The sequence below is a fragment of the Oncorhynchus nerka genome, linkage group LG15 (assembly GCF_034236695.1).
Source record: "Oncorhynchus nerka isolate Pitt River linkage group LG15, Oner_Uvic_2.0, whole genome shotgun sequence".
NCBI classification, from domain to species: Eukaryota; Metazoa; Chordata; class Actinopteri; order Salmoniformes; family Salmonidae; genus Oncorhynchus; species Oncorhynchus nerka.
This window is the reverse complement of record NC_088410.1, coordinates 52,676,309-52,698,837: the sequence shown is the minus strand read 5'-3', so window position 1 is coordinate 52,698,837 and position 22,529 is coordinate 52,676,309. Positions and strand designations below refer to the sequence as shown.

The window sequence follows — 22,529 nt, the reverse complement described above, 5'->3', positions numbered from 1 at the left end:
CCACTAACTTACTGTCCTGAGACAAGGCAGAGTGTAGCCCACGAAGATCTCCCCCGCTGCACGAGCGCAAGGGCGCAAAACCGAACAGGAAGATCGCGACAGTGACTCAACCCACTCAGGTCGAGTATAGCAACAAAATCCTGGCACGGCGTGATGCACCCCTCCTAGGGACGGCAATGGAGAGCGCGAGCAAGCCAGTGACAGAGAATCTCAGTGGAGCAGAGACGCAAGGGTGGTTCGTCAATCCAGTGCCTTGCCGTTCACCTTCGCACTCCTGTGCCAGACTACACTCAATTATAGTACCTACTGAAAAGTCTTCAGGAAAAATGTAACAGCCTACAATGGTCTTACCCCCGCAGAAATCTAGTTAACAATCCCCATCAAAATCCATTTGTTTAGAATAGAGAGACGTTTTTTTGCGTCTTAATCCACCACATCTGTCGAAATCGCCCATCAGCATCTGCGGTGAAAAGAGGCAGAGCTAGAGAGGTGTTTGCAAACCATGCCACATCCCCAAAATTGGTCTTCTCACAAAATCGTATGTAGCGTCCGAATGGTTTGGCCTAACAACTATTATGACCACTCTACTGAACGTTGAGATTCTCACTAACGCGATGGTGCCTCACAAAGCAAGGTCCATACAGAAATGGTTTGTTGAGATCGGTGTGGAAGAATTTGACTGCACAGGCCTGCACAGAGCCCTGAATTGGAATGCCAACTGCGAACCAGGCTTAATCTCCCAACATCAGTGCCCAACCTCACTAATGCTCTTGTGACTGAATGGGAGTAAGTCCCCGCAGCAATGTTCCAACCTCTAGTGGTAAGCCTTCCCAGAAGAGTGGAGGCTGTCATTACAGCAAAGGGGGACCAACTCCAAATGAAACCTCATGATTTTGGAATAAGACGTTTGACAAGCAGGTGTCCACCTCTTTTGGTCATGTAGTATATGTACGGCAGGATCAAATCGGCAAGATCGGTAGGAGCAAGTCCATGTAGTGCTTTGTGGGTTAGCAGTAAAACCTTGAAATCAGCCCTAACCTTAACAGTAAGCCAGTGTAGATGCTAGCACTGGAGTAATATAATCACATTTTTGGGGTTCTAGTCAAGATTCGAGCAGCCATATTTAGCACTAGCTGAAGTTTATTTAGTGCTTTATCCAAGTTGTTGGAGGGTAGAGGATTGCAGATGTCTAACATTGAAGTGACAAATGCCTGGATCAGCTTTTCTGTGTCATTTTTGGGGGGAAAGTTTCAGATTTTTGCCGTGTTTCAAGGCTGCTCTTGAAATATGTGTTATACAGTTGAAGTCGGAAGCTTACATACACTTAGGTTGGAGTCATTAAAACTTGTTTTTCAACCACTCCACCAACTATAGTTTTGGCAAGTCGGTTAGGGCATTTACTTTGTGCATGACACAAACAAGCCAGACTACGGTTTGCAACTGCACAAAGATCATACTTTTTGGAGAAATATCCTCTGGTCTGATGAAACAAAAATAGAACTGTTTGGCCGTAATGACCATCGTTATGTTTGGAGGAAAAAGGGGGAGGTTTGCAAGCCGAAGAACACCATCCCAACCGTGAAGCACGGGGGTGGCAGCATCATGTTGTGGGGGTGCTTTGCTGCAGGAGGGACTGGTGCACATCACAAAATAGATGGCTTCATGAGGGAGGAAAATTATGTGGATATATTGAAGCAACATCTCAAGACATCAGTCAGGAAGTTAAAGCTTGGTTGCAAATGGGTCTTCCAAATGGACAATGACCCCAAGCATACTTCCAAAGTTGTGGCAAAATGGCTTAAGGACAACAAAGTCAAGGTATTGGAGTGGCCATCACAAAGCCCTGACCTCAATCCTATAGGAAATTTGTGGGCAGAACTGAAAAGGCGCGTGCAAGCAAGGACGCCTACAAACCTGACTCCGTTACATCAGCTTTGTCAGGAGGATTGGGCCAAAATTCACCCAACTTATTGTGGGAAGCTTGTGGATGGTTACCCAAAATGTTTGACCCAAGTTAAACAATTTAAAGGCAATGCTACCAGATATTAATTGAGTGCATGAACATTTCTGACCCACTGGGAATGTGATGTGTCACACCCTGACCATAGTTTGCTTTGTATGTTTCTATGTTTTGGTTGGTCAGGGTGTGATCTGAGTGGGCATTCTATGTTGGATGTCTTGTTTGTCTATTTCTATGTCTGGCCTGATATGGTTCTCAATCAGAGGCAGGTGTTAGTCATTGTCTCTGATTGGGAACCATATTTAGGTAGCCTGGGTTTCACTGTGTGTTTGTGGGTGATTGTGCCTGTCTCTGTGTTTTGCACCAGATAGGGCTGTTTTTGGTTTTCCACGTTTATTGTTTTTGTTAGTTTATTCATGTCTAGTGTCTTTATTAAAGAACATGAATGACCACCACGCTGCGTTTTGGTCTGCCTCTACTTCACCTAAAGGAAACCGTTACATGATGAAAGAAATAAAAGCTTAAATACTATTATTTTGACATTTCCAATTCTTCAAATAAGGTGGTGATCCTAACTGACCTAAGACAGGGAATTCTTACTAGGATTAAATGTCAGGAATTGTGAAAAACTGAGTTTAAATGCATTTGGCTAAGGTGTATGTGAACTTCCGACTTCAACTATATGTTAATCAAAAGAGTTAAGGGTCACCGGAGTCAATCACCACCTTCCGGAGACACCTGAAACCCCACCTATACCTAGGATTAAAGTAATCCTTCTCACCCCCCCTTAAAGACCTAGTGCACTATTGTAAAGGGCTGTTCCACTGGATGTCATAAGGTGAAAGCACCAATTTGTAAGTCGCTCTGGAGATCCTCCAGTCCTCCAGTTTTATTTGAGACTAACTGTACAATCATCGAGATTCATTGTCAGATCCGACAGCAGATCTCTTTGTTTCTTGGGACCTACAACTAGCATCTCTGTAGTAAGCCTGCAGTAAAGCTTACACCTGAACCTCTTTTCCCCCGTCTGTGACAGGAGAGCCTGGTGATTGACACGCCTCGTGTGAGGAAGCAGACACGCCACTACAACTCGTTCGAGGATGACGAGCTGATGGAGTTCTCAGAGCTGGACAGCGACTCAGAAGAGAGGCCCTGTCGCACCCGCCGCCTCAGCGAGAGGAACAGACACTACCTCCGCGCCGAGTGCTTCCGCGTCGAGAAGAACCTGCTCATATTCGGGTCAGATTTACCGCCTCTTACATTTCTCAGTTATACTTTCAATAGCCTTTCTATTGTGCCATGCCGTAAAAATGATTGTGCCTTATGTCTGTACCTCAAATTGTAACTTTTTAGTAAGCAGTCTTACTAATTACTGCAGAGTTACACCAGTGCACCAGTGTTTCCCAAACATCTCAAGTAACCCCCAATAAGTGACATTTATTTTATGTATTCTGGTGCTAGCACACCTGATTCAATTGGTCAACTAATGAAGGGCTTGGTGATTAATTGACAAATTAGTTGTGGAATACATCAAATATGTAGCACTGGCTGGGGGTACTTGAGGAGAGGTTTGGGAAGCCCTGCAGTAGGCTACATGAGAGTACAGTATTTAGGTATTGTATCCAACTGACTCTGACACTGGTATGGTGTATCGGTCCTCATGCCACCCGCTCCATCTCTCTGCGTGTGCTCACACAGCTGGGGTCGCTGGAAGGACATCCTGACCCACGGGCGCTTCAAGTGGCAACTGGCCGAATGTGACATTGAGGTGCTGTGCCGGTCGCTGCTGGTCTACTGCGTGCGCCACTACAAGGGCGACGACAAGATCAAGAGCTTTATCTGGGACCTCATCACACCCGCCAAGGATGGCCATAAACAGGACTTGCAGAACCACTCTGGTGAGAGACTAACTAACATCCCTTTGATACAAGCTGCCATTCACTCATTCAGATTTGGAGTGGGGGGAAAGAGGACAGGCAATATGGCTAGTTATGTTGACAACACTCAAATGAATAAACAAGCTCTGAAAAGCAACTCATAGTGCCAGAGTTTGGCATAATGGTCTAGAAAGCTGACTCCAGACCATGCATGGCCCCCTGCGATGGGGGTTTGAATCCACACTCAGCATCTTGTACTACATCTTGTATCTACTCCATCTTCCCTTAGCATAAAAAAAATAAGCTATCCTCACCCTTGTCCGATGGTTTCCTATGGTCTCCAAATGACTAGCCATAGCTCCAACTCTGATCCCAAAGTCTGTGCTTTAATTTGGACTGGTGTGCAGTAAGGTGATTACTTGGTATCGTTCAAATCCAACCTTTCCACAAGCAGGTCTGTCGGCCCCAGTACCCAGGGGACGCAAGGGTAAGAAATTAAAGAACCAGCTGAGTGTGCCTGAGATGAAGCATGCAGACTGGCTGGTCAACTGCAACCCAGAGGTGGTACTGCATGATGACAGCTACAAGAAACACCTCAAACAGCACTGCAACAAGTGAGTCCCCCATTCCTCACTTTCAGCTGTTGGTGAACAGTCATGTTCTCCTCTGAAGAATGGGATTTCTAAGGTAGCTAAAGCTTACAAAACCTACATAATCTAGTTTTGTTTGAAATTATGATTTTAGGTGCTGAAGCCTGAGGAGTAAATGGCTAGATTTACTAAGCTTTTGCAGCTTTTCTTTACAAATGAAGACAGTTTCATGTTTTGTTTGTTTTATGTCTTCCTAAAAACAGGGGAAAATGCTTTGCAGCTCCACTGGCCCTAAGTGGTTTGGTGTTTATTGAAAAAGAGACTGATGACTGGTCTATGTGTTGTGTTATGTGCCTTGTTGTGCCAAGGGTACTTCTGAGGGTGAGGATGCTGTACTACCTGAAGGCGGAGGTCCTGGGAGAGGCTGCTGCCCAGTTCCTGGAGGGTATTCCTGCCAGGTACAAAGTGCACCACGAGGGCACCCATTAATCATACCACCTACTTATCTAGGTCCGGGAAACCAGACTAAAGTTAATGGCTGATTTGTGTGTGTGATCTGTGCAGTAAACTGGAGGTGGCACTGCCTGACATCGACTACATCGAGATCCCAGCAGGCTGGTGGGATGCAGAGGCAGATAAGTCTCTCCTCATAGGAGTACACAAACACGGTAATCCTCTAGTCTAGGGTATCCTGTTTGTCAGACCCTCATGGCTCTTACTATACAATCCAATTTTATGTACATTGAACAACAATAAAAATGCAACATGTCAGAATTTTAAAGATTTTACTGAGTTAGTTCATAAAGAAATAAGTCAATTGAAATAAATTAATTAGGCCCTAATCTATGGATTTCACGACTGTGAATAAAGATATGCATCTGTTGGTCACAGATACCTTAAAAATGAAATAAAAGTAGGGGCGTGAATCAGAAAACCAGTCCGTATCTGGTGTGACCACCATTTGCCTCATGCAGCGCGATACATCTCCTTCGCATAGAGTTGATCAGGCTGTTGATTGTGGCCTGTGGAATGTTGTCCAACTCTTCAATGTCTGTACGAAGTTGTTGGATATTTTGCTGGGAACTGGAACACTTTGTCGTACACGTCGATCCAGACAGCATCTAAAACATGCTCAGTGGGTGACATGTCTGGTGGTTATGCAGGCCATGGAAAAACTGGGACATTTTCAGCTTCCAGGAATTGTGTACAGATCCTTGCAACGTGGGGCTGTGCATTATCATGCTGACACGAGATGATGGTGGCGGATGAATGGCATGATAATGGGCCTCAGGATCTCGTCGGGTATTGCTAAATTCAAATTGCAATCAATAAAATGCAATTGTAGCTTTTGCTTCTGAAAACCGCACGCTGTCTGCCATCTGCCCGGTACAGTTGATACCTGGATTCATTCGTGAAGAGCACACTTCTCCAGCTTGCCAGTGAGCATTTGCCCACCGAAGTCGGTTACAACGCTGAACTGCAGTCAGGTCAAGACCCTGGTGAGGACGACGTGCACAGATGAGCTTCCCTGATACGGTTTTGACAGTGTGTAGAAATTCTTCAGTTGTGCAAACCCACAGTTTCATCAGCTGTCCGGGTGGCTGGTCTCAGACGATCCCGCTAGTGAAGAAGCCGGATATGGAGGTCCTGGGCTGGCGTGGTCTGTGGTTGTGATGCCGGTTGGACGTACTGCCAAATTCTCGAAAACGACGTTGTGGTAGAATGTAACATTTTCATTCTCTGGCAACAGCTCTGATGGACACTCCTGCAGTCAGCATGCCAATTGCACGCTCCCTCAAAACGTAAGACATCTGTGGCATTGTGTTGTGTGACAAAACTGCACATTTTAGAGTGGCCTTTTATTGTCTCCAATAAAAGGCCAGGTTCACCTATGTAATGATTATGCTGTTTAATGAGCTTCTTGATATGTCATACCTGTCAGGTGGATGGAGAAATACTCACTAACATGGAGGTAAACGAATTTGTGCACAAGCGTAAGCTTTTTGCACGTATGGAACATTCATGGAATCTTTTATTTCAGCTCATGAAACATGGGACCAACACTTTGCTTGTTGCGTATATATTTTGGGTCGGTGTATTTTATGTTCCAGTATATTGAAGTCATGGTTTAGCCATTTCAGAAGATCATACATCAACCTTGGTTCTAGAGAATTTCGGGGTGTGCAAGCTTTTTTGTTCGAGGACAGCACTAAAACATCTTATTTAACTAATCAAGGTCCTGATGATCAGTGGATTAGAGTCCGCTTTTAAAGGCATGCTCCGGAACTTTGGCGACTATGAAGTATTTTTTTAAACTCCCACTTTGGGCTGTGTGTCAATGTGTAAGTCGTACATGCATAATCTATGAGCAGAATTACTAGTTTGACAGTGACTATTTTTCTGTAAGCTGTGCTTTTCCCTACATTTTCCCAAATTGGGCCAGCCCCCTAGCGATTGGAGTTCCAGCCAATGATCTTCAGCCCCTCGCCATTTGAGTGACAGCTAGCAAAATGCACACACAGCAGAGCGAGAGTAATGATGTGGTGCAGCCTACCACATATCCCAGTTACTAGTCATTGATAAATTGATTATACATTTTACATGAATAGTAGATTTAAGTCTAAAGCCACTGCCGTCATCACCATCGGCGCTCAGTAAACCTGGCACCTGGTGTCTCCTCAGGGTACGAGCGGTACAACGCCATGCGGGCCGACCCAGAGCTGTGTTTCTTGGAGAGGGTGGGCATGCCTGATGTCACAGCGCTCTCAGCCGAGCAGAGTGGAGGAGAGGTGATGGCTGACCTCACTGACAGGCAAGAACCACCTCCGCCTTGCCGTAGGGCACAAGTCTTATTTGTAGGATGGCTTACAGTAATATGAACATCCGCAGTACCGAATCTCAGGTGCTGTTTACAAATGTGAATGTCAAGCAATGTCTGCATGCCTCAAAATGTAATGTATCAGCAATACCTCAAATCTAGTTCCCCTAAATACGTCAATAAATCCTGCGTGGTCAAGCTGACTCTGGTGATGGAGTAAGTGATATCATTTTGTGGTCTTTATCTTAATTGTTGGTTCTTTTTAGTAATTGCAAAAGTGATGACGTGAAAGACGATCCTGAAAGCAAGCAAGAGGAGGGAGAGGAGGGAGTGGAAAGGGTTGATAATAAGGTATGGACTCTCGAGTGACTCAGCTAAATGAAAATTAAGGATTCGGCGTCTGAAAAGGTTGAGTTGTGAAGTTATCATTTATTTTTGCTCCAAAAGGATGAAACCAGCTCCAGCAATGATGCAATGGACAAGCATGACATTGTTGTTCAAGGTAAGTGTTCAGCTACCTTTGAACTTGTCTTTTCGAATAAAATGTCTTACAAACTGGAGAATCTGTGAATGCATATAGATTATCGGGGTTTTACCAACTCCAAGTTCCACCTCAATCATTTTCTGCAGGTTACTATTCAAATAGATTGCCTTCAGGGGAAGTGTAATTTTGTCAAAACAGTTTTATTTCACCTAACATTCAGTCATAAAAGCAAATGTTTAACTTCATAAAAAAAACAGATTTCCCATCTCAAAAATGGCTATAAAAGTTACTATATAATGCATGTAAATATATGTAAACAAAGCTTTGATCTGATTCTGTTACTTTCCAGACATAGGACACAGGGTCCAGGAGGGCTTTGGCCAGGAAGAATTGGGCCAGGAGGGCATGGAGCTGAAGGGTCGCCCTCTGTGGCCCGCCGGCCCTAATCTTACTGCCAGGCTGCGTCGCCTCATCACAGCTTACCAGCGCTTCATGCGACGCGAGCCCCTGCGTCATGACTTCTTGCTGCCAGGGGCAAGCCCGGGACCGATGTCCTGGCAACTGGGGGAGGAGTTTAGGCACTGCACGGCAACCGCTGCCAAACCTGACCCTCTCTTCCTGGAGTGGCAGAGAAGGTGGGTGATGATGTCAGAGCAAAGGTGGGTGATGTCATTGATCCCCTACATTATGTGCTGCCTCGGTCCCGTTCACTTTCGGTTCTTTGCCCCTATGTTCACTGATCTGTAAGGCCTGGGTATATCTTAGCAACACGATGTCTCCAGCTAGCATTCCTATAAACTAACTTTCACATAGCATATCCTTCAAGATCTGTCAACACCTGCTAGGCAAGGGGATGAAATTGGACTGGTTCCTTGTTTGTGGCCCTAAAAAATTGTTTGTGTCAAAGACGATATAAAAAATAAAGTCAGAAATGGATTAAGAAATGTGACTGGCTGAGAGACCCACAGCTGATGCCTTGGGCAGTCACATGGTCAGTGCATCTCCCCTTTATAAAAGGCTTATGGTAGGCCTGTGTTTTTATGAGCAGGTGGACACGGCGTGAGCAAGCAGATTTCTACCGCACCGTGTCGTCGTTCGGCGTGGTGTACGACCCAGAGAAGAAAACCTTTGACTGGAGTCAGTTCCGCTCCTTCGCCCGGCTGGAGAGGAAAACGGACGAGAGCCTGGAGAGATACTTCAGCAGCTTTGTGTCCATGTGCCGCACCGCCTGCAGATTGCCCCCCAGGAAGGACGAAGGTAACTACTCCACAGGAGGCAGAGCAAGAGAACTTGCCCTTAAAGGTACAATAAGTAGGAATTTCATCCGCAAATGGACCCACATTTCTATAATATGTAAATAGTTTATCATTAGTGAATGCTAGGGTTGCAAAATACCGGTAGCTTTCCCAAAATCCCCAGGTTTTCCAAAAAAATCAAGGAATATGCAGGAAATCATCAAACCAGAATTTTTTAACCCTAGGGAATGTCATAATGTAGTGTGTAATGTTGTTTTGTTAGATAACTCTTTCTATTTGTTGAAATCTTTATTTTTTTTAAAGGCATTTTACATGTCGAGCTAATTGTTTGGTCAGCATCTAGCATGGAAACATGGGAATTTGTAGCTATGCTGACGTTGCCTCCCTTCTGAGGAACATGTTGCTAGACAACCACACTGTACTTAACCAGAGCTGTGGCAAAAGCCAATGTGATAACCTTTCTAGAACACTTGTGCTATGAAACTAAATAAATAATCCACTTGGAACCACAAAACATATTTTCTACATTCAAAATAGTGTAGTTAGACAAAGCAAGGAAATAATTACATGTTGTTTTACTGGTATTTGCAGCTGTTGTTGCTTAGTAGTGCATCCTGCAAGCTTCTACAACATCTTACTCAACCTTTAACCTCTACAGTATCGCCCCCCCAAGGGATGGTTAAGCTAACCTAGGCTAATGTGATTAGCATGAGGTTGTAAGTAATCTAACTGCACTGTCCAATTTACAGTACAGTGAAAGAATACCATGCTATTGTTTGAGGAGAGTGCACAATTATGAACTTGAAAACATATTAATAAGCCAATGATGCACATTTGGGTAGTCTTGATACAACATTTTCAACAGATATGCAATGTTTCATTGGATCAGTATAAATCTTTGCACATACACTGCTGCCATCTAGTGGACAAATATTGCACCTGGGCTGGAATAATACATTACAGCCTTTCTCTTGCATTTCAAAGATGATTGTACAAAATAAACTGCATGTTTTCTTCTTTATATTATATTTGACCAGATCTAATGTGTTATGTGCTCCTACATTTAATTTGACATTTCTACAAATTTCAAAGTGTTTCCTTTCAAATTGTATCAAGAATATGCATACCCTTGCTTCAGGTCCTGAGCTACAGGCAGTTAGATTTGGGCATGTCATTTTATGTGAACCTTTTTAAAAAGGGGCATGGATCCTTAAATTAACAAAAGTCTCTGCCAAAGGAAGTTGTGTTAAACGGATGCTTCACTTCATAGATTTGTTTGCGTATTTTAGCGGTGCTTTCGAAAGCATGGGGAAGATAGGTGGAGGTCAGTAGATTTATGAGTATTATTTTTACAATAGTAGTGACATTGCAATGGCGTGATTTGAATGATACAATTATATGAAAGTAAGCCCTCTCCATCTGTCTGTCAGGGCCTCTGGACCACAATCTGTTTGTAGAGCCCATCACAGAGGAGCGAGCAGCACGCACTCTCTACCGCATCGAACTGCTGCGCAAGGTCAGAGAGCAGGTGCTGCGCCACCTGCTGCTGGGCCCACGGCTGCAACTGTGTCGGCCCAGCCTTTACCTGCCCGTGTGGTGGGAGTGTGGCAAACACGACCGCGACCTCCTGATTGGGGCAGCCCGTCACGGTCTTAGCCGCACCGACTACTACATCCTCAACGACCCACAACTCTCCTTCCTGGAGGCCCACCGCAACTACGTCCAGAAGGAAAATCACAAGGGCTACCATCCTGGGGTGCACCACACAGGCATGACACCCTCGCCCCACCACCACCCCTGTTGCCTGTACGAAACGGGCCTCGGCCAATGCCACTCTCCCCAGCCGCCGGAGTACCACCACCCAGCCTCCTCCTCCTCGTCGATCCATGCCCATTCTCACCCGCACATCCACGTCCATGGTCACCCGCCAGAGATAGTGGGCACGGATCCCGGGGGCAGCCTAGGTATGGTGTCTGGGCCCAGGGAGAGCTTCCTGGACTGCCCCCCTCTGGATGAGTCCTTAGAGTTGGCCTCACTGCAGCAAGAGGGCCTGGCCTCAGATTCCCTCCATTGCAAGTCTGCCAAGGAGGCCTTCAACGGGTTCCCCTTCAACTCAGCGCAGGGTGGCCAGAGCATGCTCAACTCGTATGGTGTGCAGGGGGAGCTGAATGGCGAGCAGTCGACCGAAATGGACCCTATCATCTCGGGCAAGCTGCGCAGCGACGTGTTGGTGGGGGAGCAGGGCTCCTCTGAGGAGACGGGCCTCATGGCGCCCTCGCTGGAGCTGGACCAGGAGCTGCAGGCACCCTGGGAGAGCACGGACCACGCCGGCGCCGCAGACATTTTCAACGACGCTGACCCTATCCTGGGGGCGCCCGCCCTTGAGACTGAGTTCCTGGACCCCGAAGAGCAGCCGGAAGATGGGGGAAGGGAGGACAGAGCAGGGGGAGTGCTTGATGACTGCCTGGGTATCCCCCCCTCCCAGAGCGACCCAGGGGAACCGCTACCCTCCAGTTTTATGCTGTTCAAGGACATCGGCGTGAGCGAGGAGGAGCCTGCTGAGGAGCACACCGACCTCTCCGCAAGCTGCCCTTCACCCTACGTCCCCCCTCCGCCCCTGTCGCTGTCCCATATGACCTTGTACCCCCACCACCAGGGTGATGCCGAGGAGCCAGAGAAGCTGAGCAACTCGGACGCCGTCGCCCACATGCCCAGCTCCAAGGAGAGAGAGGCAGAGGATGATGTGGCCTTTGAGTTTGACAAAGAGATGTCTGTGGACAGTCTGTATCTGGTGGGGCCGGAGCAGGGCCTGGAAGCATCAGGTATATCATGCGAGGACTCTCACCAAGAGGAGCCCTTCGAGGGTGCCTGTGATGGGACGGGAATGGGATCTCCAGTAGAGTCATTTGAGGCTGCTCTAGAGGGGCCAAGGGAAGATACTTTAGAAAGGGACATGGCCTTAGGGCCAGGGGAGGAGGGGCTTCTAGAAGGGCAGTTTGAAGAACCCCTGGAGATGTCAGCCATGGATCCCCAGGAGGAGGAACCAGTGGAGGGGCCTCTGGAAGACTCTTGTAAAGACCCAGCACCAGAAGAACCATTCGCAGGGCCATTGGAAGAGCGTTACGACGTGGAACCAGAAGGGGCCTCCGAGGGGCCTGCCGAAGCAGAGAGCACTTTCAGCGAACACACACTACCCACTGTTGATGCAACAGACTCTCTGCCCCCGTCCCCCTCAGTCCCCACGTCCCAGCCTGAGCCACAGATCAAACTGGAGTTCCCTCTGGACCCAGAGAGCTCTGAGAGCAAGTCGGACATCCTGGAGCCTGACAGCACTGTCCTCACGCCCAAACTGGAGCAGACAAAGGGGCTGCTGGAAGTGAAGGACGAGATCGAGGAGAGGCCCCAAAAAAGGGGGAAAACTCCAGGTAACTTACAGCTAGACAGTTGTAAAGATTCAAATATGGTAATTAAATATGGTACAAATTGCTGTGGCTTTTTAGTTTTTTATCAGTCTTTAAACATGTAGCATTGAAAATGACCTTTCCACGCACCTTCTCCAGATGCCCTGTAGTTGAGATCTTGTGTTATGTACTAACCACTCCGCAGCCTCCGTGGTGGACAGCTATGTAGAGGTGGCACGGTTTGCAGCCCCCATGTCCATGTGTGAGATGCCTGACAGTCTGCAGGACGCGAGGGAGCCTACCATCGCCCAACTGCTGCAGGAGAAAGCCCTCTACTCCTTCTCTGAGTGGCCAAAGGTATAGTCCCAGGGAGTTGACCCGCAAACCACTTTCGAAAGCAGTTTGTTTCATGTTTGCCAAGGCAATCGGTTGTCACTGTCGGGTTAGCGTCAGCTGCAAAGCAAGAAGTAAACAAATATATATATATTGATTTTTTAACTAATCCTATGCTTAACCATCACCTTAACCTCATGCTAAACCCTAACCAAAAAGCAGATTTTCTTAATCATACATTTTCACGATATGTTGCCAATTTTGACAGCTAGGCCATCAAATCAATCAAATTTGATTTGTCGCATGCTTTGTAAACAACGTTTTAAACTAACAGTGAAATGCTTACTTAGGGGTCCTTTTCCAACAATACAAAGATATTTTTTTATTAAAAAAAATAGAAATCGTGACACAAGGAAGAAATACACAGTGAATAACAATAGTGGTGAGTGGCACAGCGGTCTAAGGCACTGCATGTCAGTACTACATACCCTGGTTCGATTCCAGGCTGTATCACAACCGGCCGTGATTGGGAGTCTCATAGGGCGGCGCTCAATTAGCCCAGCGTCGTCCAGGTTAGGGTTTGGCCGGGGTAGGCCAAAGAATTTGTTCTTAGATGACTTGCCTAGTTAAATAAAGGTAAATTTAAAAAAAATAATAATAATAAATAACATGGCTATATACAGGGAGTACCAGGTTGAGTTAATTGAGGTACCAGGCATTCCGTTAGCCAGCAATTTGCGGCTTTTGGCCAAAAAATGTATAAATGAAAAGCCAATAAACTAAAACTGTTGCATGCCCCTCAAAAAAATCCCATTGCAAAATAATGCTTTTTATTAATTGATGGAAAGGCTAGTCGATTTTTTAAAATTAAATTGGTCTGTGTGTATTTTCATTAGTCATCTTATTTATCAGTAGTCGTATCTTATTTATCCAACACAGCTATCACACGCGCATGCAGATTCTATTTTGAGTGGGATTTCTCCTGCAGCTCCTCAGCTGGTTGCTCCACGAGTAAAACGTGTGCTTTTATAAGCCCATTCATTGCTCAAACATTTCTAGATGCAATTGCATGTATTAAAATGAGCTGCTACTTTTATTTCTCAACTGGTAATTGAAGCCATTTCCCATTTACCATTCAAGTGCAGGCAACAGGCTATCAGCACGTCACCTACCACTTTACAATGTGAGCTGCAGGCAGTATGCATTTTGAAAACATACTTATTTGTTTGAAATACTTATTTGTTTGAAACCTGATGGCAATTGTTTTGAGGAAGCTTACAATTTATCCTACCATTTCTACCATTTTGCGTGCCAGTTATGATTGTCATATGCACATTTTCGTTGAACAGTTTAATTTCCATGTTTTTGTTTCTCAAAAACATTGTCACGTGGTTAATAATAAAAATCTGAATTAACCTCTTGCCTCTACTTGGGACGCTTGCGTCCCAACTAGAGCTCTGGAAATGCAAATGCGCTACGCTAAATGCTAATAGTATTAGTTAAAACTCAAAAGTTCATTAAAATACACATGCAGGGTATCAAATTAAAGCTACACTCGTTGTGAATCCAGGCAACAAGTCAGATTTTTAAAATGCTTTTCGGCGACAGCATGAGAAGCTATTATCTGATAGCATGCACCAATACACTACAACACAAAAGCACAGCAGGGGACGTAAACAAAATAATTAGCATTTCGGCGTTACACAAACCGCACAATAAAATAGAAAACAGTCATTACTTTTCACCATCTTCTTTGTTGGCACTCCTAGATGTCCCATAAACACTATTGGGTCTTTATTTCGATTAAATCGGGCCATATAAAGCCAAGATATCGTTATATGTAGACTGTGTGATAAACGAAAAAAACAGCGATTTCACAACGTAACGTCATTTTTTAAAATTCAAAAAGTAGACGATAAACTTTCACAAAACACTTCAAATACGTTTGTAATGCTACTTTAGGTATTAGTAAACGTTAATAAGCGATAAAAATCATCCGTAGGCGATGTAAATATCATTAGCTGTCGTCTTGGAAAAAATTTCAGGAGAGAGCTCTTCCGGAATGATCTGGGCGGAGACCGGAGGTAAGCGGTGCCCCTCTTTCGGTTCAACCAAGAATCAAAGATGATTAAATTCACAAGATACTCGACAACATGGGGATGCTGTGGGAGTTGAATGCTCGGTCTTATCTAATTCGGCTCACTGTTAACAATTGCTGGAAGTGGCGCAAGGATATTTATTTCCATTTTCTGTGATCAGGTTTTCCTGCGCTTTCCGATGTAATGCACGTTATGTAATAGCCACAGTCGTGATTTAACCAGTTTTAAAAACGTCCGAGGGTTTCCTATCCACACATTCTAACCATATGAACGTACTATATTCCTGGCATGAGTAGCAGGGCACTGAAATGTTGCGCGATTTTTAACAAAATGTTCAAAAAAGTAGAGGGTCGACTGAAGAGGTTAAAATGATAGAAAAGTTCAAAGCCAACTAATGCGAGATCACCAGCTTCTGACATATGGAGACATTGGTACACCATGATCCATTAGCGGCTAAAGAAATGAGCGCATTGAACTCATAGCTTTTAGGCCAATGTAGCAGTAGGCTTATAACTTCCATTGCTCTTTCATACCGAGGATTGGTGATCATCAAGGGGGAGATTGTTGAAAAAAAATTAAAATACCAAATTTGAAATAGGAACTAGAGTTTTAATATAGTGCCTTCAGAAAGTATTCATACTCCTTGACTTATTCCACATTTTGTTTTTACAACCTGGATTTAATACGCAACAATACCGCATAATGACAAAGTGAAAACATGCTTTTGGTATTGGGAGCAAATGTATTGAAACTGGCCGGCTGGGATGTCTTTGAGCCATCGCTCTCTAATGACTCCTTGTGGCGGATGCATGCTGACTAGGCACGCCAGGTGTACAGTATTTCCTCCGACACATTGGTGCAGCTGGCTTCCGGGTTAAGCGAGCAGTGTGTCGAGAAGCAGTGTGGCTTGGCGAGGTCATGTTTCGGGGGACGCAAGACTCTCGTCCTTCGCATCTCCCGAGTCCCATCGCTGCGACTCCCGTACGGACAAGACTGTAACTACCAATTGGGGAGAAAAGAGGGTAATAAATCAAATATAAAAAAATCTTTAAGCTGTGTCAAATTGGTTGTTGATCATTGCTAGACAACCATTTTCAGGTCTTGCCATAGATTTTCAAGTAGGTTTAAGTCAAAACTGTAACTCAGGAACATTCACTGTAAGCAACTTCACACCACATACGTCATCCAAGCGCACAACAGAAGAGTGTACTGTCTAGACTCGGGTTTGTTGTTTCTATGAAATTGTTTTGCTTTAACCCCCTAGAGTCGATGTTCACGCACCCGCAGAAATCTTATTAGTATCATTTAAAACATCCCCAGAAAAATCTGTTTAAGTGAAAGATTTGTTTTTTTGCATTGGATGTGTCTCAATCCATCGATGTCACAATTCAAATGGCAAAATGATCCTTGGAATGACCTTAAAACAATTCCATATAGATTAGTAGAACCTCCCCCGACTTAGAACAGGGCTTGGACTGTTAAGGGTTAAATCATTTTGAATCATAGCTAGTTTTTATTGCTATGGATTCCACAATGCAGTTTGCCTTTACGGCTGGGACCGTACGTTTGTTCCGGATTCCTGTTGAGTACCAGTTAGCTGCTTACCCGTCATGAAAACAGAGCAGGCCTATGCTAGCAGCGCTAGCTCACCTGTGTTTTTATCCACAGCTGGGCACATGCTTTAGGTGTGAAATGATTTCCACTTAATCACAAGATAAGGTGGAACTGAAAAGTGGACAGGGATTTGTCTGCCCTAAATGCAAGAGATCTTCCGGCTGCTCGCTCAGCTGCGAGAAAAGGATAACCTGCTTTCTAAGTACACCGACCTTGCCCAGGCAAACCAAATCTCCATTATAAATGCCTCCTATAGCAAAGCTGTCTGAGTCGACACCGTTGATCTTTTCCCAATCCAATGGACAGATGTTAAGCTCAACTCCACGGCCCATGGGAGACTGGATTTTCGCAAGGCCCCGGGAGTCAGCACAGATCCTGGGAGTATGCCACCAGCTGGTGGCCGACCCAGTGGCACCCTCCCCCACCGCCACCACAGTTCAGCAGGCCGCCGACTCAAGACAGAAGGGTCTTGAGCCATCTCCCACCGTCCTGGGGTTTCCGATTTCATAAACTGTTGCTGGTGCAAAGAGTCAGGCTATCCTGGGTCGAAGCCTCCATTTTGTGACAACTGTGATTTTGCTGTGGGAGCAACCATTTCGCTACATCATAACATCTGCTAAATATGTGTATGTGACCAATCACATTTGATTTGAACATGCACTTTTTAAAAGAGAAAGGATTCTCCCTAAACGCAGGGGTTCCAGGATTATTTCCAGCAACATCGCAAGCTGTTTCAGAGACTAACGGACAGGGTCTGGTATTGCTCCAGTCCTCCCTCTCATCAGTAACAGAGGACTTGGAAAGTATATCAACACCCATAGAAATGGCACTATAGTTATTGTGGGTAACCTAATTTATGTTCCTCTAACTCCACCTTGTAGTGAGTTTATTCAAACTGTCATATCCTACCATTGTGATAGATTGGAGACTGTCAGAAAACGTGGTTATAACATGAATAACTTGATTTGTTATTCCATTGGTTACCTTGAGGCAGATAACCCCAGGGGTGAAGATGGCACTTTTTAAATGCTATTTCTCGTGAATGACTTCGTTACTGAGCTCAAAGTTGGATTACATGTTTCTAAGTGAAACATGTTTATCTTCAAACTTTAGGGGAGTACTTATTGAAAACCACCCTGGACTACAGCTTGTCCTTCTCCCATCTCCACATAGGAACGCTGGAGCTCTGTCAGTGACCATCAATTTCTTGGTCCCCTCCCTGACCAAGGCCCTTGGTGGTTCCAAACTTCTTCCATTTAAGAAGGATGGAGGCCACTGTGATCTTGGACCTTTCATGCTGCAGAAATGTGTTTTGGTATCCTTCCACAGATCTGTGCCTCGACACCATCCTGTCTCGGAACTTGCTCTGACATGCACTGTCAACTGTGGGACCTTACATAGACAGGTGTGTGCCTTTCCAAATCATGTCCAATCAATTGAATTTACCACAGGTGGACTCAAATCAAGTTGTAGAAACATCTGAAGGATGATCAATGGAAACAGGATGCACCTGAGCTCAATTTCAAATCTCATAGCAAAGGGTCTGAATATTTATGCAAATAATGTTTGGAACATCTGGAACAAATTGTGTTGTCTGTAGATGTGTGTGTGGCTGTAATGTAACAAAATGTGGGACAAGTCAAGAGGTCTGAATACTTTCCGAATGCACTGTGTCCTTTATCTGGTCACCACTGTATTTCTTACTACCTTGTTAGCACAGGGTAATACTGAATGTATTATTAAGAAACGCCATCTTATCTCTGAGGTTGCTACAGATTTTGAGTGTATGAACAATACACCATCACATATTCTGTATTCCTCTTTTGATTATTTAGTTGATAAATGTAATACCAAATGAAGGGCAACCATTGATTGCCATAGCTCCAGTAATGTTGAAAAAGACCACATCCCAATGGAGAGCACCTTCGATGAGTGATGAAACAAATCAGTTAAAGAGAAATTGCAGAAAGGCAGAGCAGAAGTAGAGAAAGTCAAAGTTGCAGGTCCATTATGATATTCTGGCAATAGAAATGCCAGACGGGCTACTTTTTCTAACTTGATCACTAATAATGAAAATAATTTGAGAGTGCTCTTCTCGACCATTGATGGCCTGATAAATCCTACCCCCGCAAACCTATGTGAACTTTCCTCTTCTCTGAGGCATATTTCTGAAATAAGATTGCAAACATTAGGCAGGGTATCAGTCAAGCAAGAACTGAGACGTTTGATATGTGCCCTAACCTACCACGCAAAGATACTATGTAGTTATTTTCCCTGGTTGACACAGACATGCTCAGGAAAGTGATATGAAACTTAATTAAGCCTTCTGCCTTCTCGATCCTATCCCCACCACCTTCTTCAAAAACAGTTTTTATCTGTCAGTTTTTATTCAAAACAGTCTTATTTGAAGAAGTGCAAGCTATTGTTAATCACTCACTTTCCCCGCTGCACTAAAAACTGCTATGGTAAAACTCCTTCTGAAGAAAAGTAATCTAGATTCTTAAGATCTTAGCAATTTTCGGCCAATCTCCAACCTTCCATTCTTAAGCAAAATTCTGGAGCAATTGGATTTCAACCAGCTAAATGTTTTCTAAGTGCCAACTGTATTTGAAAAATTCCAATCTGGTTTTTGTGCCCAGCTCAAAGACAGCCTTAATGAAAGTGGAAAACAATCTTAGAGCCAACACATATGCCAAACAGCTCTCTGTCCCTTGTACTCTTGGATTTAGGTGCTGCATTTGACTTTGTTGACCATGTTGTCCTTCTGGAGAGGTGGGTCTCCGGTCCAGTTCTAAATTGGTTTAGGACCTATTTTACCAGTCAAATGTTTTGTCACGCATAGTGAACAAACACTACATGGCCAAAAGTATGTGAACACCTGCTTGTCGAACATCTCATTCCAAAATTGTGGACATTAACATGAAGCTGGTTGAGAGAATGCCAAGAGTGTGCAAAGCTGTCATCAAGGCAAAGTGTGGCTACTTTGAAGAATCTAAAATATATTTAGATTTGTTTAACAGTTTTTTGGTTACTACATGATTCCATTTGTGTTATTTCATAGTTTTGATGTCTTCACTATTATTCTACAATGTAGAAAAGTTTTTTTTAAATAAAGAAAAACCCTTGAATGAGTAGGTGTCCAAACATTTCCCTGGTACTGTGCGCTTTTTAGCTTTGCTTTTCCTTAGGGTGCTTTTTTTGTCTTTCAGTTTTTATTATTCTTTTGTTTTTATCCGCTTATGTTCATTGTGTAGTTAATATTTTTATTTTCATTGTTTTTTTTATCAGTTTTTTCCCGTGAAGCGCATTGCGTTGCATTTATGTCTGAAATGTGCTGATTGTCCTGCTGAAAGGTGAATTATTCTCCGTGTTTGATGGAAAGCCGACCTAAACCAGGTCTCTTTTTTTGTCCTAAAAAACTCCCCAGTCCTTATTGATTACAAGTATACCATAGGCATAGGATTACAAGTATACCATAGGGTGCCACACAATTGGCTCAGCGTCGTGGGGTGTTTGGTGGGGTAGGTCGTCATTGTAAATATATACCCATACATGATGAACCCACCACTAGGCTTGAAAATATGGAGCATGGTACTCAGTAATGTGTTGTATTTTATTTGCTCCAAATATAACACTTTGTATTCATTGTATACATCTTGTTCAGGGGCAGAACGACAGATCTTTACCTTGTCAGCTCAGGGAGGCTACCTGCCGCCCCTATATATAAAGTTAATTTCTTTGCCATGTTTTTTGTAATATTACTCTAGATGCATGTTTTGGAATATTTGTATTCTGTACAGGCTTCCTTTTCACTCTGTTGATTAGGTTAGTATTGTGGCGTAACTACAATGGTGTTGATACCGCCTCAGTTTTCTCCTATCACAGCCATTAAACTGTAACTGTTTTAAAATCACAATTGACCTCATGGTGAAATCCCTGAGCGGTTTCCTTCCTCTCTGGCAACTGAGTTAGGAAGGACGCCTGTATCTTTTATAGTGACTGGGTGTATTATACACCATCCAAAGTGTAATTAATAACTTCACCATGCTCAAAGGGATATTCAATGTCTGTATTTAATTTTTTTACCCATTTAGCAATAGGTGCCTTTCTTTGCGAGGCATTGGTCTTTGTGGTTGAATCTGTGTTTGAAATTCACTGCTCGACTGATGGACCTTACAGATAAGTGTATGTAAAAATCATGTCAAACACTATTATTGTACACCGAGTTAGTCCATGCAACTAATTAGGTGACTTGTTAAGCACATTTTTACTCCTGAACTTATTTAGGCTTGCCATGACCAAGGGGTTGAGTACTTATTGACTCAAGACATTTTAGCTAGTCATTTTTTATAAATTTGTTTAAAAAAATATTAAAACATAATTACACTTTGACATTACGAGGTATTGTGCGTGTAGGCAAGGACCCCAAAATTTAAACCATTTTAAATTCAGGCTGTAACACAAGAAAATGTGGAAAAAGTCCCACACAAAAAACGTTCCTACATTTCCACGCAGCAGGCCAGGTACTTCTATGCGTGCTCAGGCGCGCACAAGCCCTCAACATTACCAGGACAGAGAAACCAGACACGTGCTCATTGCTCACATGGCGCACTCCAAACAAAAGACAATAAAAAAAATGTACGAATCTTGTAAGTGATGGTTATCAAATGAGTGTAGCAGGTTGTGAACTCTGTAAACAATGAGAATGGTAAATGACTGTAATTAATACATGCATTAACCGAAATTAATGTAACCAAGAGATGAGCAGTACATTTACGAGAGATGAAGAGTACGTTTACAAGAGATGAGCAGTACGTTTACAAGAGATGAGCAGTACGTTTACTCTTGGTTACATACTGTATGTAATCAGGATTTTTTTTTTTTTTTTAATGATCAAAGGGTAAACAATTAACACAATGAATGCGCAAGAATTGGCGGAAAACAGCTTGGCCATTCGGAGACAGACTCGCCTATATCTTCGCCACACACCCCTCCGCTTCTTGTTTCTGAGTTTATTTTATTTTTTATTTTCTACAGGGACATTGCACATTAATCAACATTTCAGTAAAAGTGCTGGTTTTAGCCAGCCGGCTTATTTTCAACTGCAGTCCCTGAGCAGGTTATTCAAAACAATTACAATAACAATACAGACGAGCAGTGAGCGCACGCAGAGCAACATACTGTAGGACAAGCAAGACGTAGCATGCAGACAGAGCAACATACTGTAGGACAAGCAAGACGTAGCATGCAGACAGAGCAACATACAGTAGGACAAGACGTAGCATGCAGACAGAGCAACATACTGTAGGACAAAAGGGAAAGATTTTAAATTATACTCAGACACATTATCTTCACCCATATTTTAGATGCTTTCCACTGAAAGCCGCAACTCAATAATCAGCTAAACCTATTGTGACCGGCTTGGAATTTCGTGATTTTAGGGTCAAGGCCATTTGGCCTTCAAGAGGTGCCCTATTTGCCCGGGCACCAAGGCCATCTATTAGGGCACCAAGGCCCTTAACCAAAATAGCCGATTTGAAATTGATTTGAAAACCAAAAAACAGTAGCTATTCTGCCGTGTGTGCATTGCTGCTCTTATAATGTGAAGAAATAGCCTAATAGTTTTATCAACATTTTAAGCTTAACTTTCTGATCTGTTGCATCAGCCTCATTGCTTTTAAAAGGTTTTTTGATGTACAGTGGTTGTATTAATTTGGGATCTATAGTGTTCCACAACTGTCCCAGAGTATGTTTGGAATATTTACTTCTCGCACAGACGGACAAGCTGACCAATAGATTAGGTCAACGTTTGTACTATGGGGGATAGTAGATTGACATAGTGCTTTTGCTGTTCGTTAGGCCTACTCATCTTGTTAGGTAATGAAAAGTATATGTGGACAATTCTTTTAACATCTTCAATAAGCGCCTGAGAGAGCCATTTAAGTGAGAGGGAACACTGGGCACTTTGGCCGCAGGGCATGTATTTTTTTAGGGGGCATTACAGAAACCGGGAAATTTTAGGGCTGCCTATTGCCATGTGTGTTGCCCAAATTGCTGGCTTCCCAAATAGACATAGTCCTACAAGTTTTATTTGAAA

At 43.9% G+C, this 22,529-nt stretch overlaps 1 protein-coding gene across 4 annotated transcripts in view; it reads left to right on the top strand.

Annotated features, from left to right (window-relative positions):
• The window catches only part of chd6 (chromodomain helicase DNA binding protein 6), a 115,548-nt gene that overhangs the window by 66,067 nt on the left and 26,952 nt on the right, over positions 1–22,529 (top strand). For 3 of the 4 annotated variants that reach the window (XM_029682492.2, XM_029682491.2, XM_029682488.2), the window contains exons 21-32: positions 2,997–3,199; positions 3,659–3,858; positions 4,292–4,451; positions 4,796–4,885; positions 4,992–5,095; positions 7,110–7,239; positions 7,512–7,596; positions 7,693–7,747; positions 8,079–8,388; positions 8,778–8,986; positions 10,416–12,410; positions 12,592–12,743. In XM_029682492.2, the coding sequence (XP_029538352.2) occupies positions 2,997–3,199; positions 3,659–3,858; positions 4,292–4,451; positions 4,796–4,885; positions 4,992–5,095; positions 7,110–7,239; positions 7,512–7,596; positions 7,693–7,747; positions 8,079–8,388; positions 8,778–8,986; positions 10,416–12,410; positions 12,592–12,743 (3,693 nt within the window). The remainder of the gene's footprint in view (positions 1–2,996; positions 3,200–3,658; positions 3,859–4,291; positions 4,452–4,795; positions 4,886–4,991; positions 5,096–7,109; positions 7,240–7,511; positions 7,597–7,692; positions 7,748–8,078; positions 8,389–8,777; positions 8,987–10,415; positions 12,411–12,591; positions 12,744–22,529) is intronic. The other variant, XM_029682489.2, reaches the window with a different exon arrangement.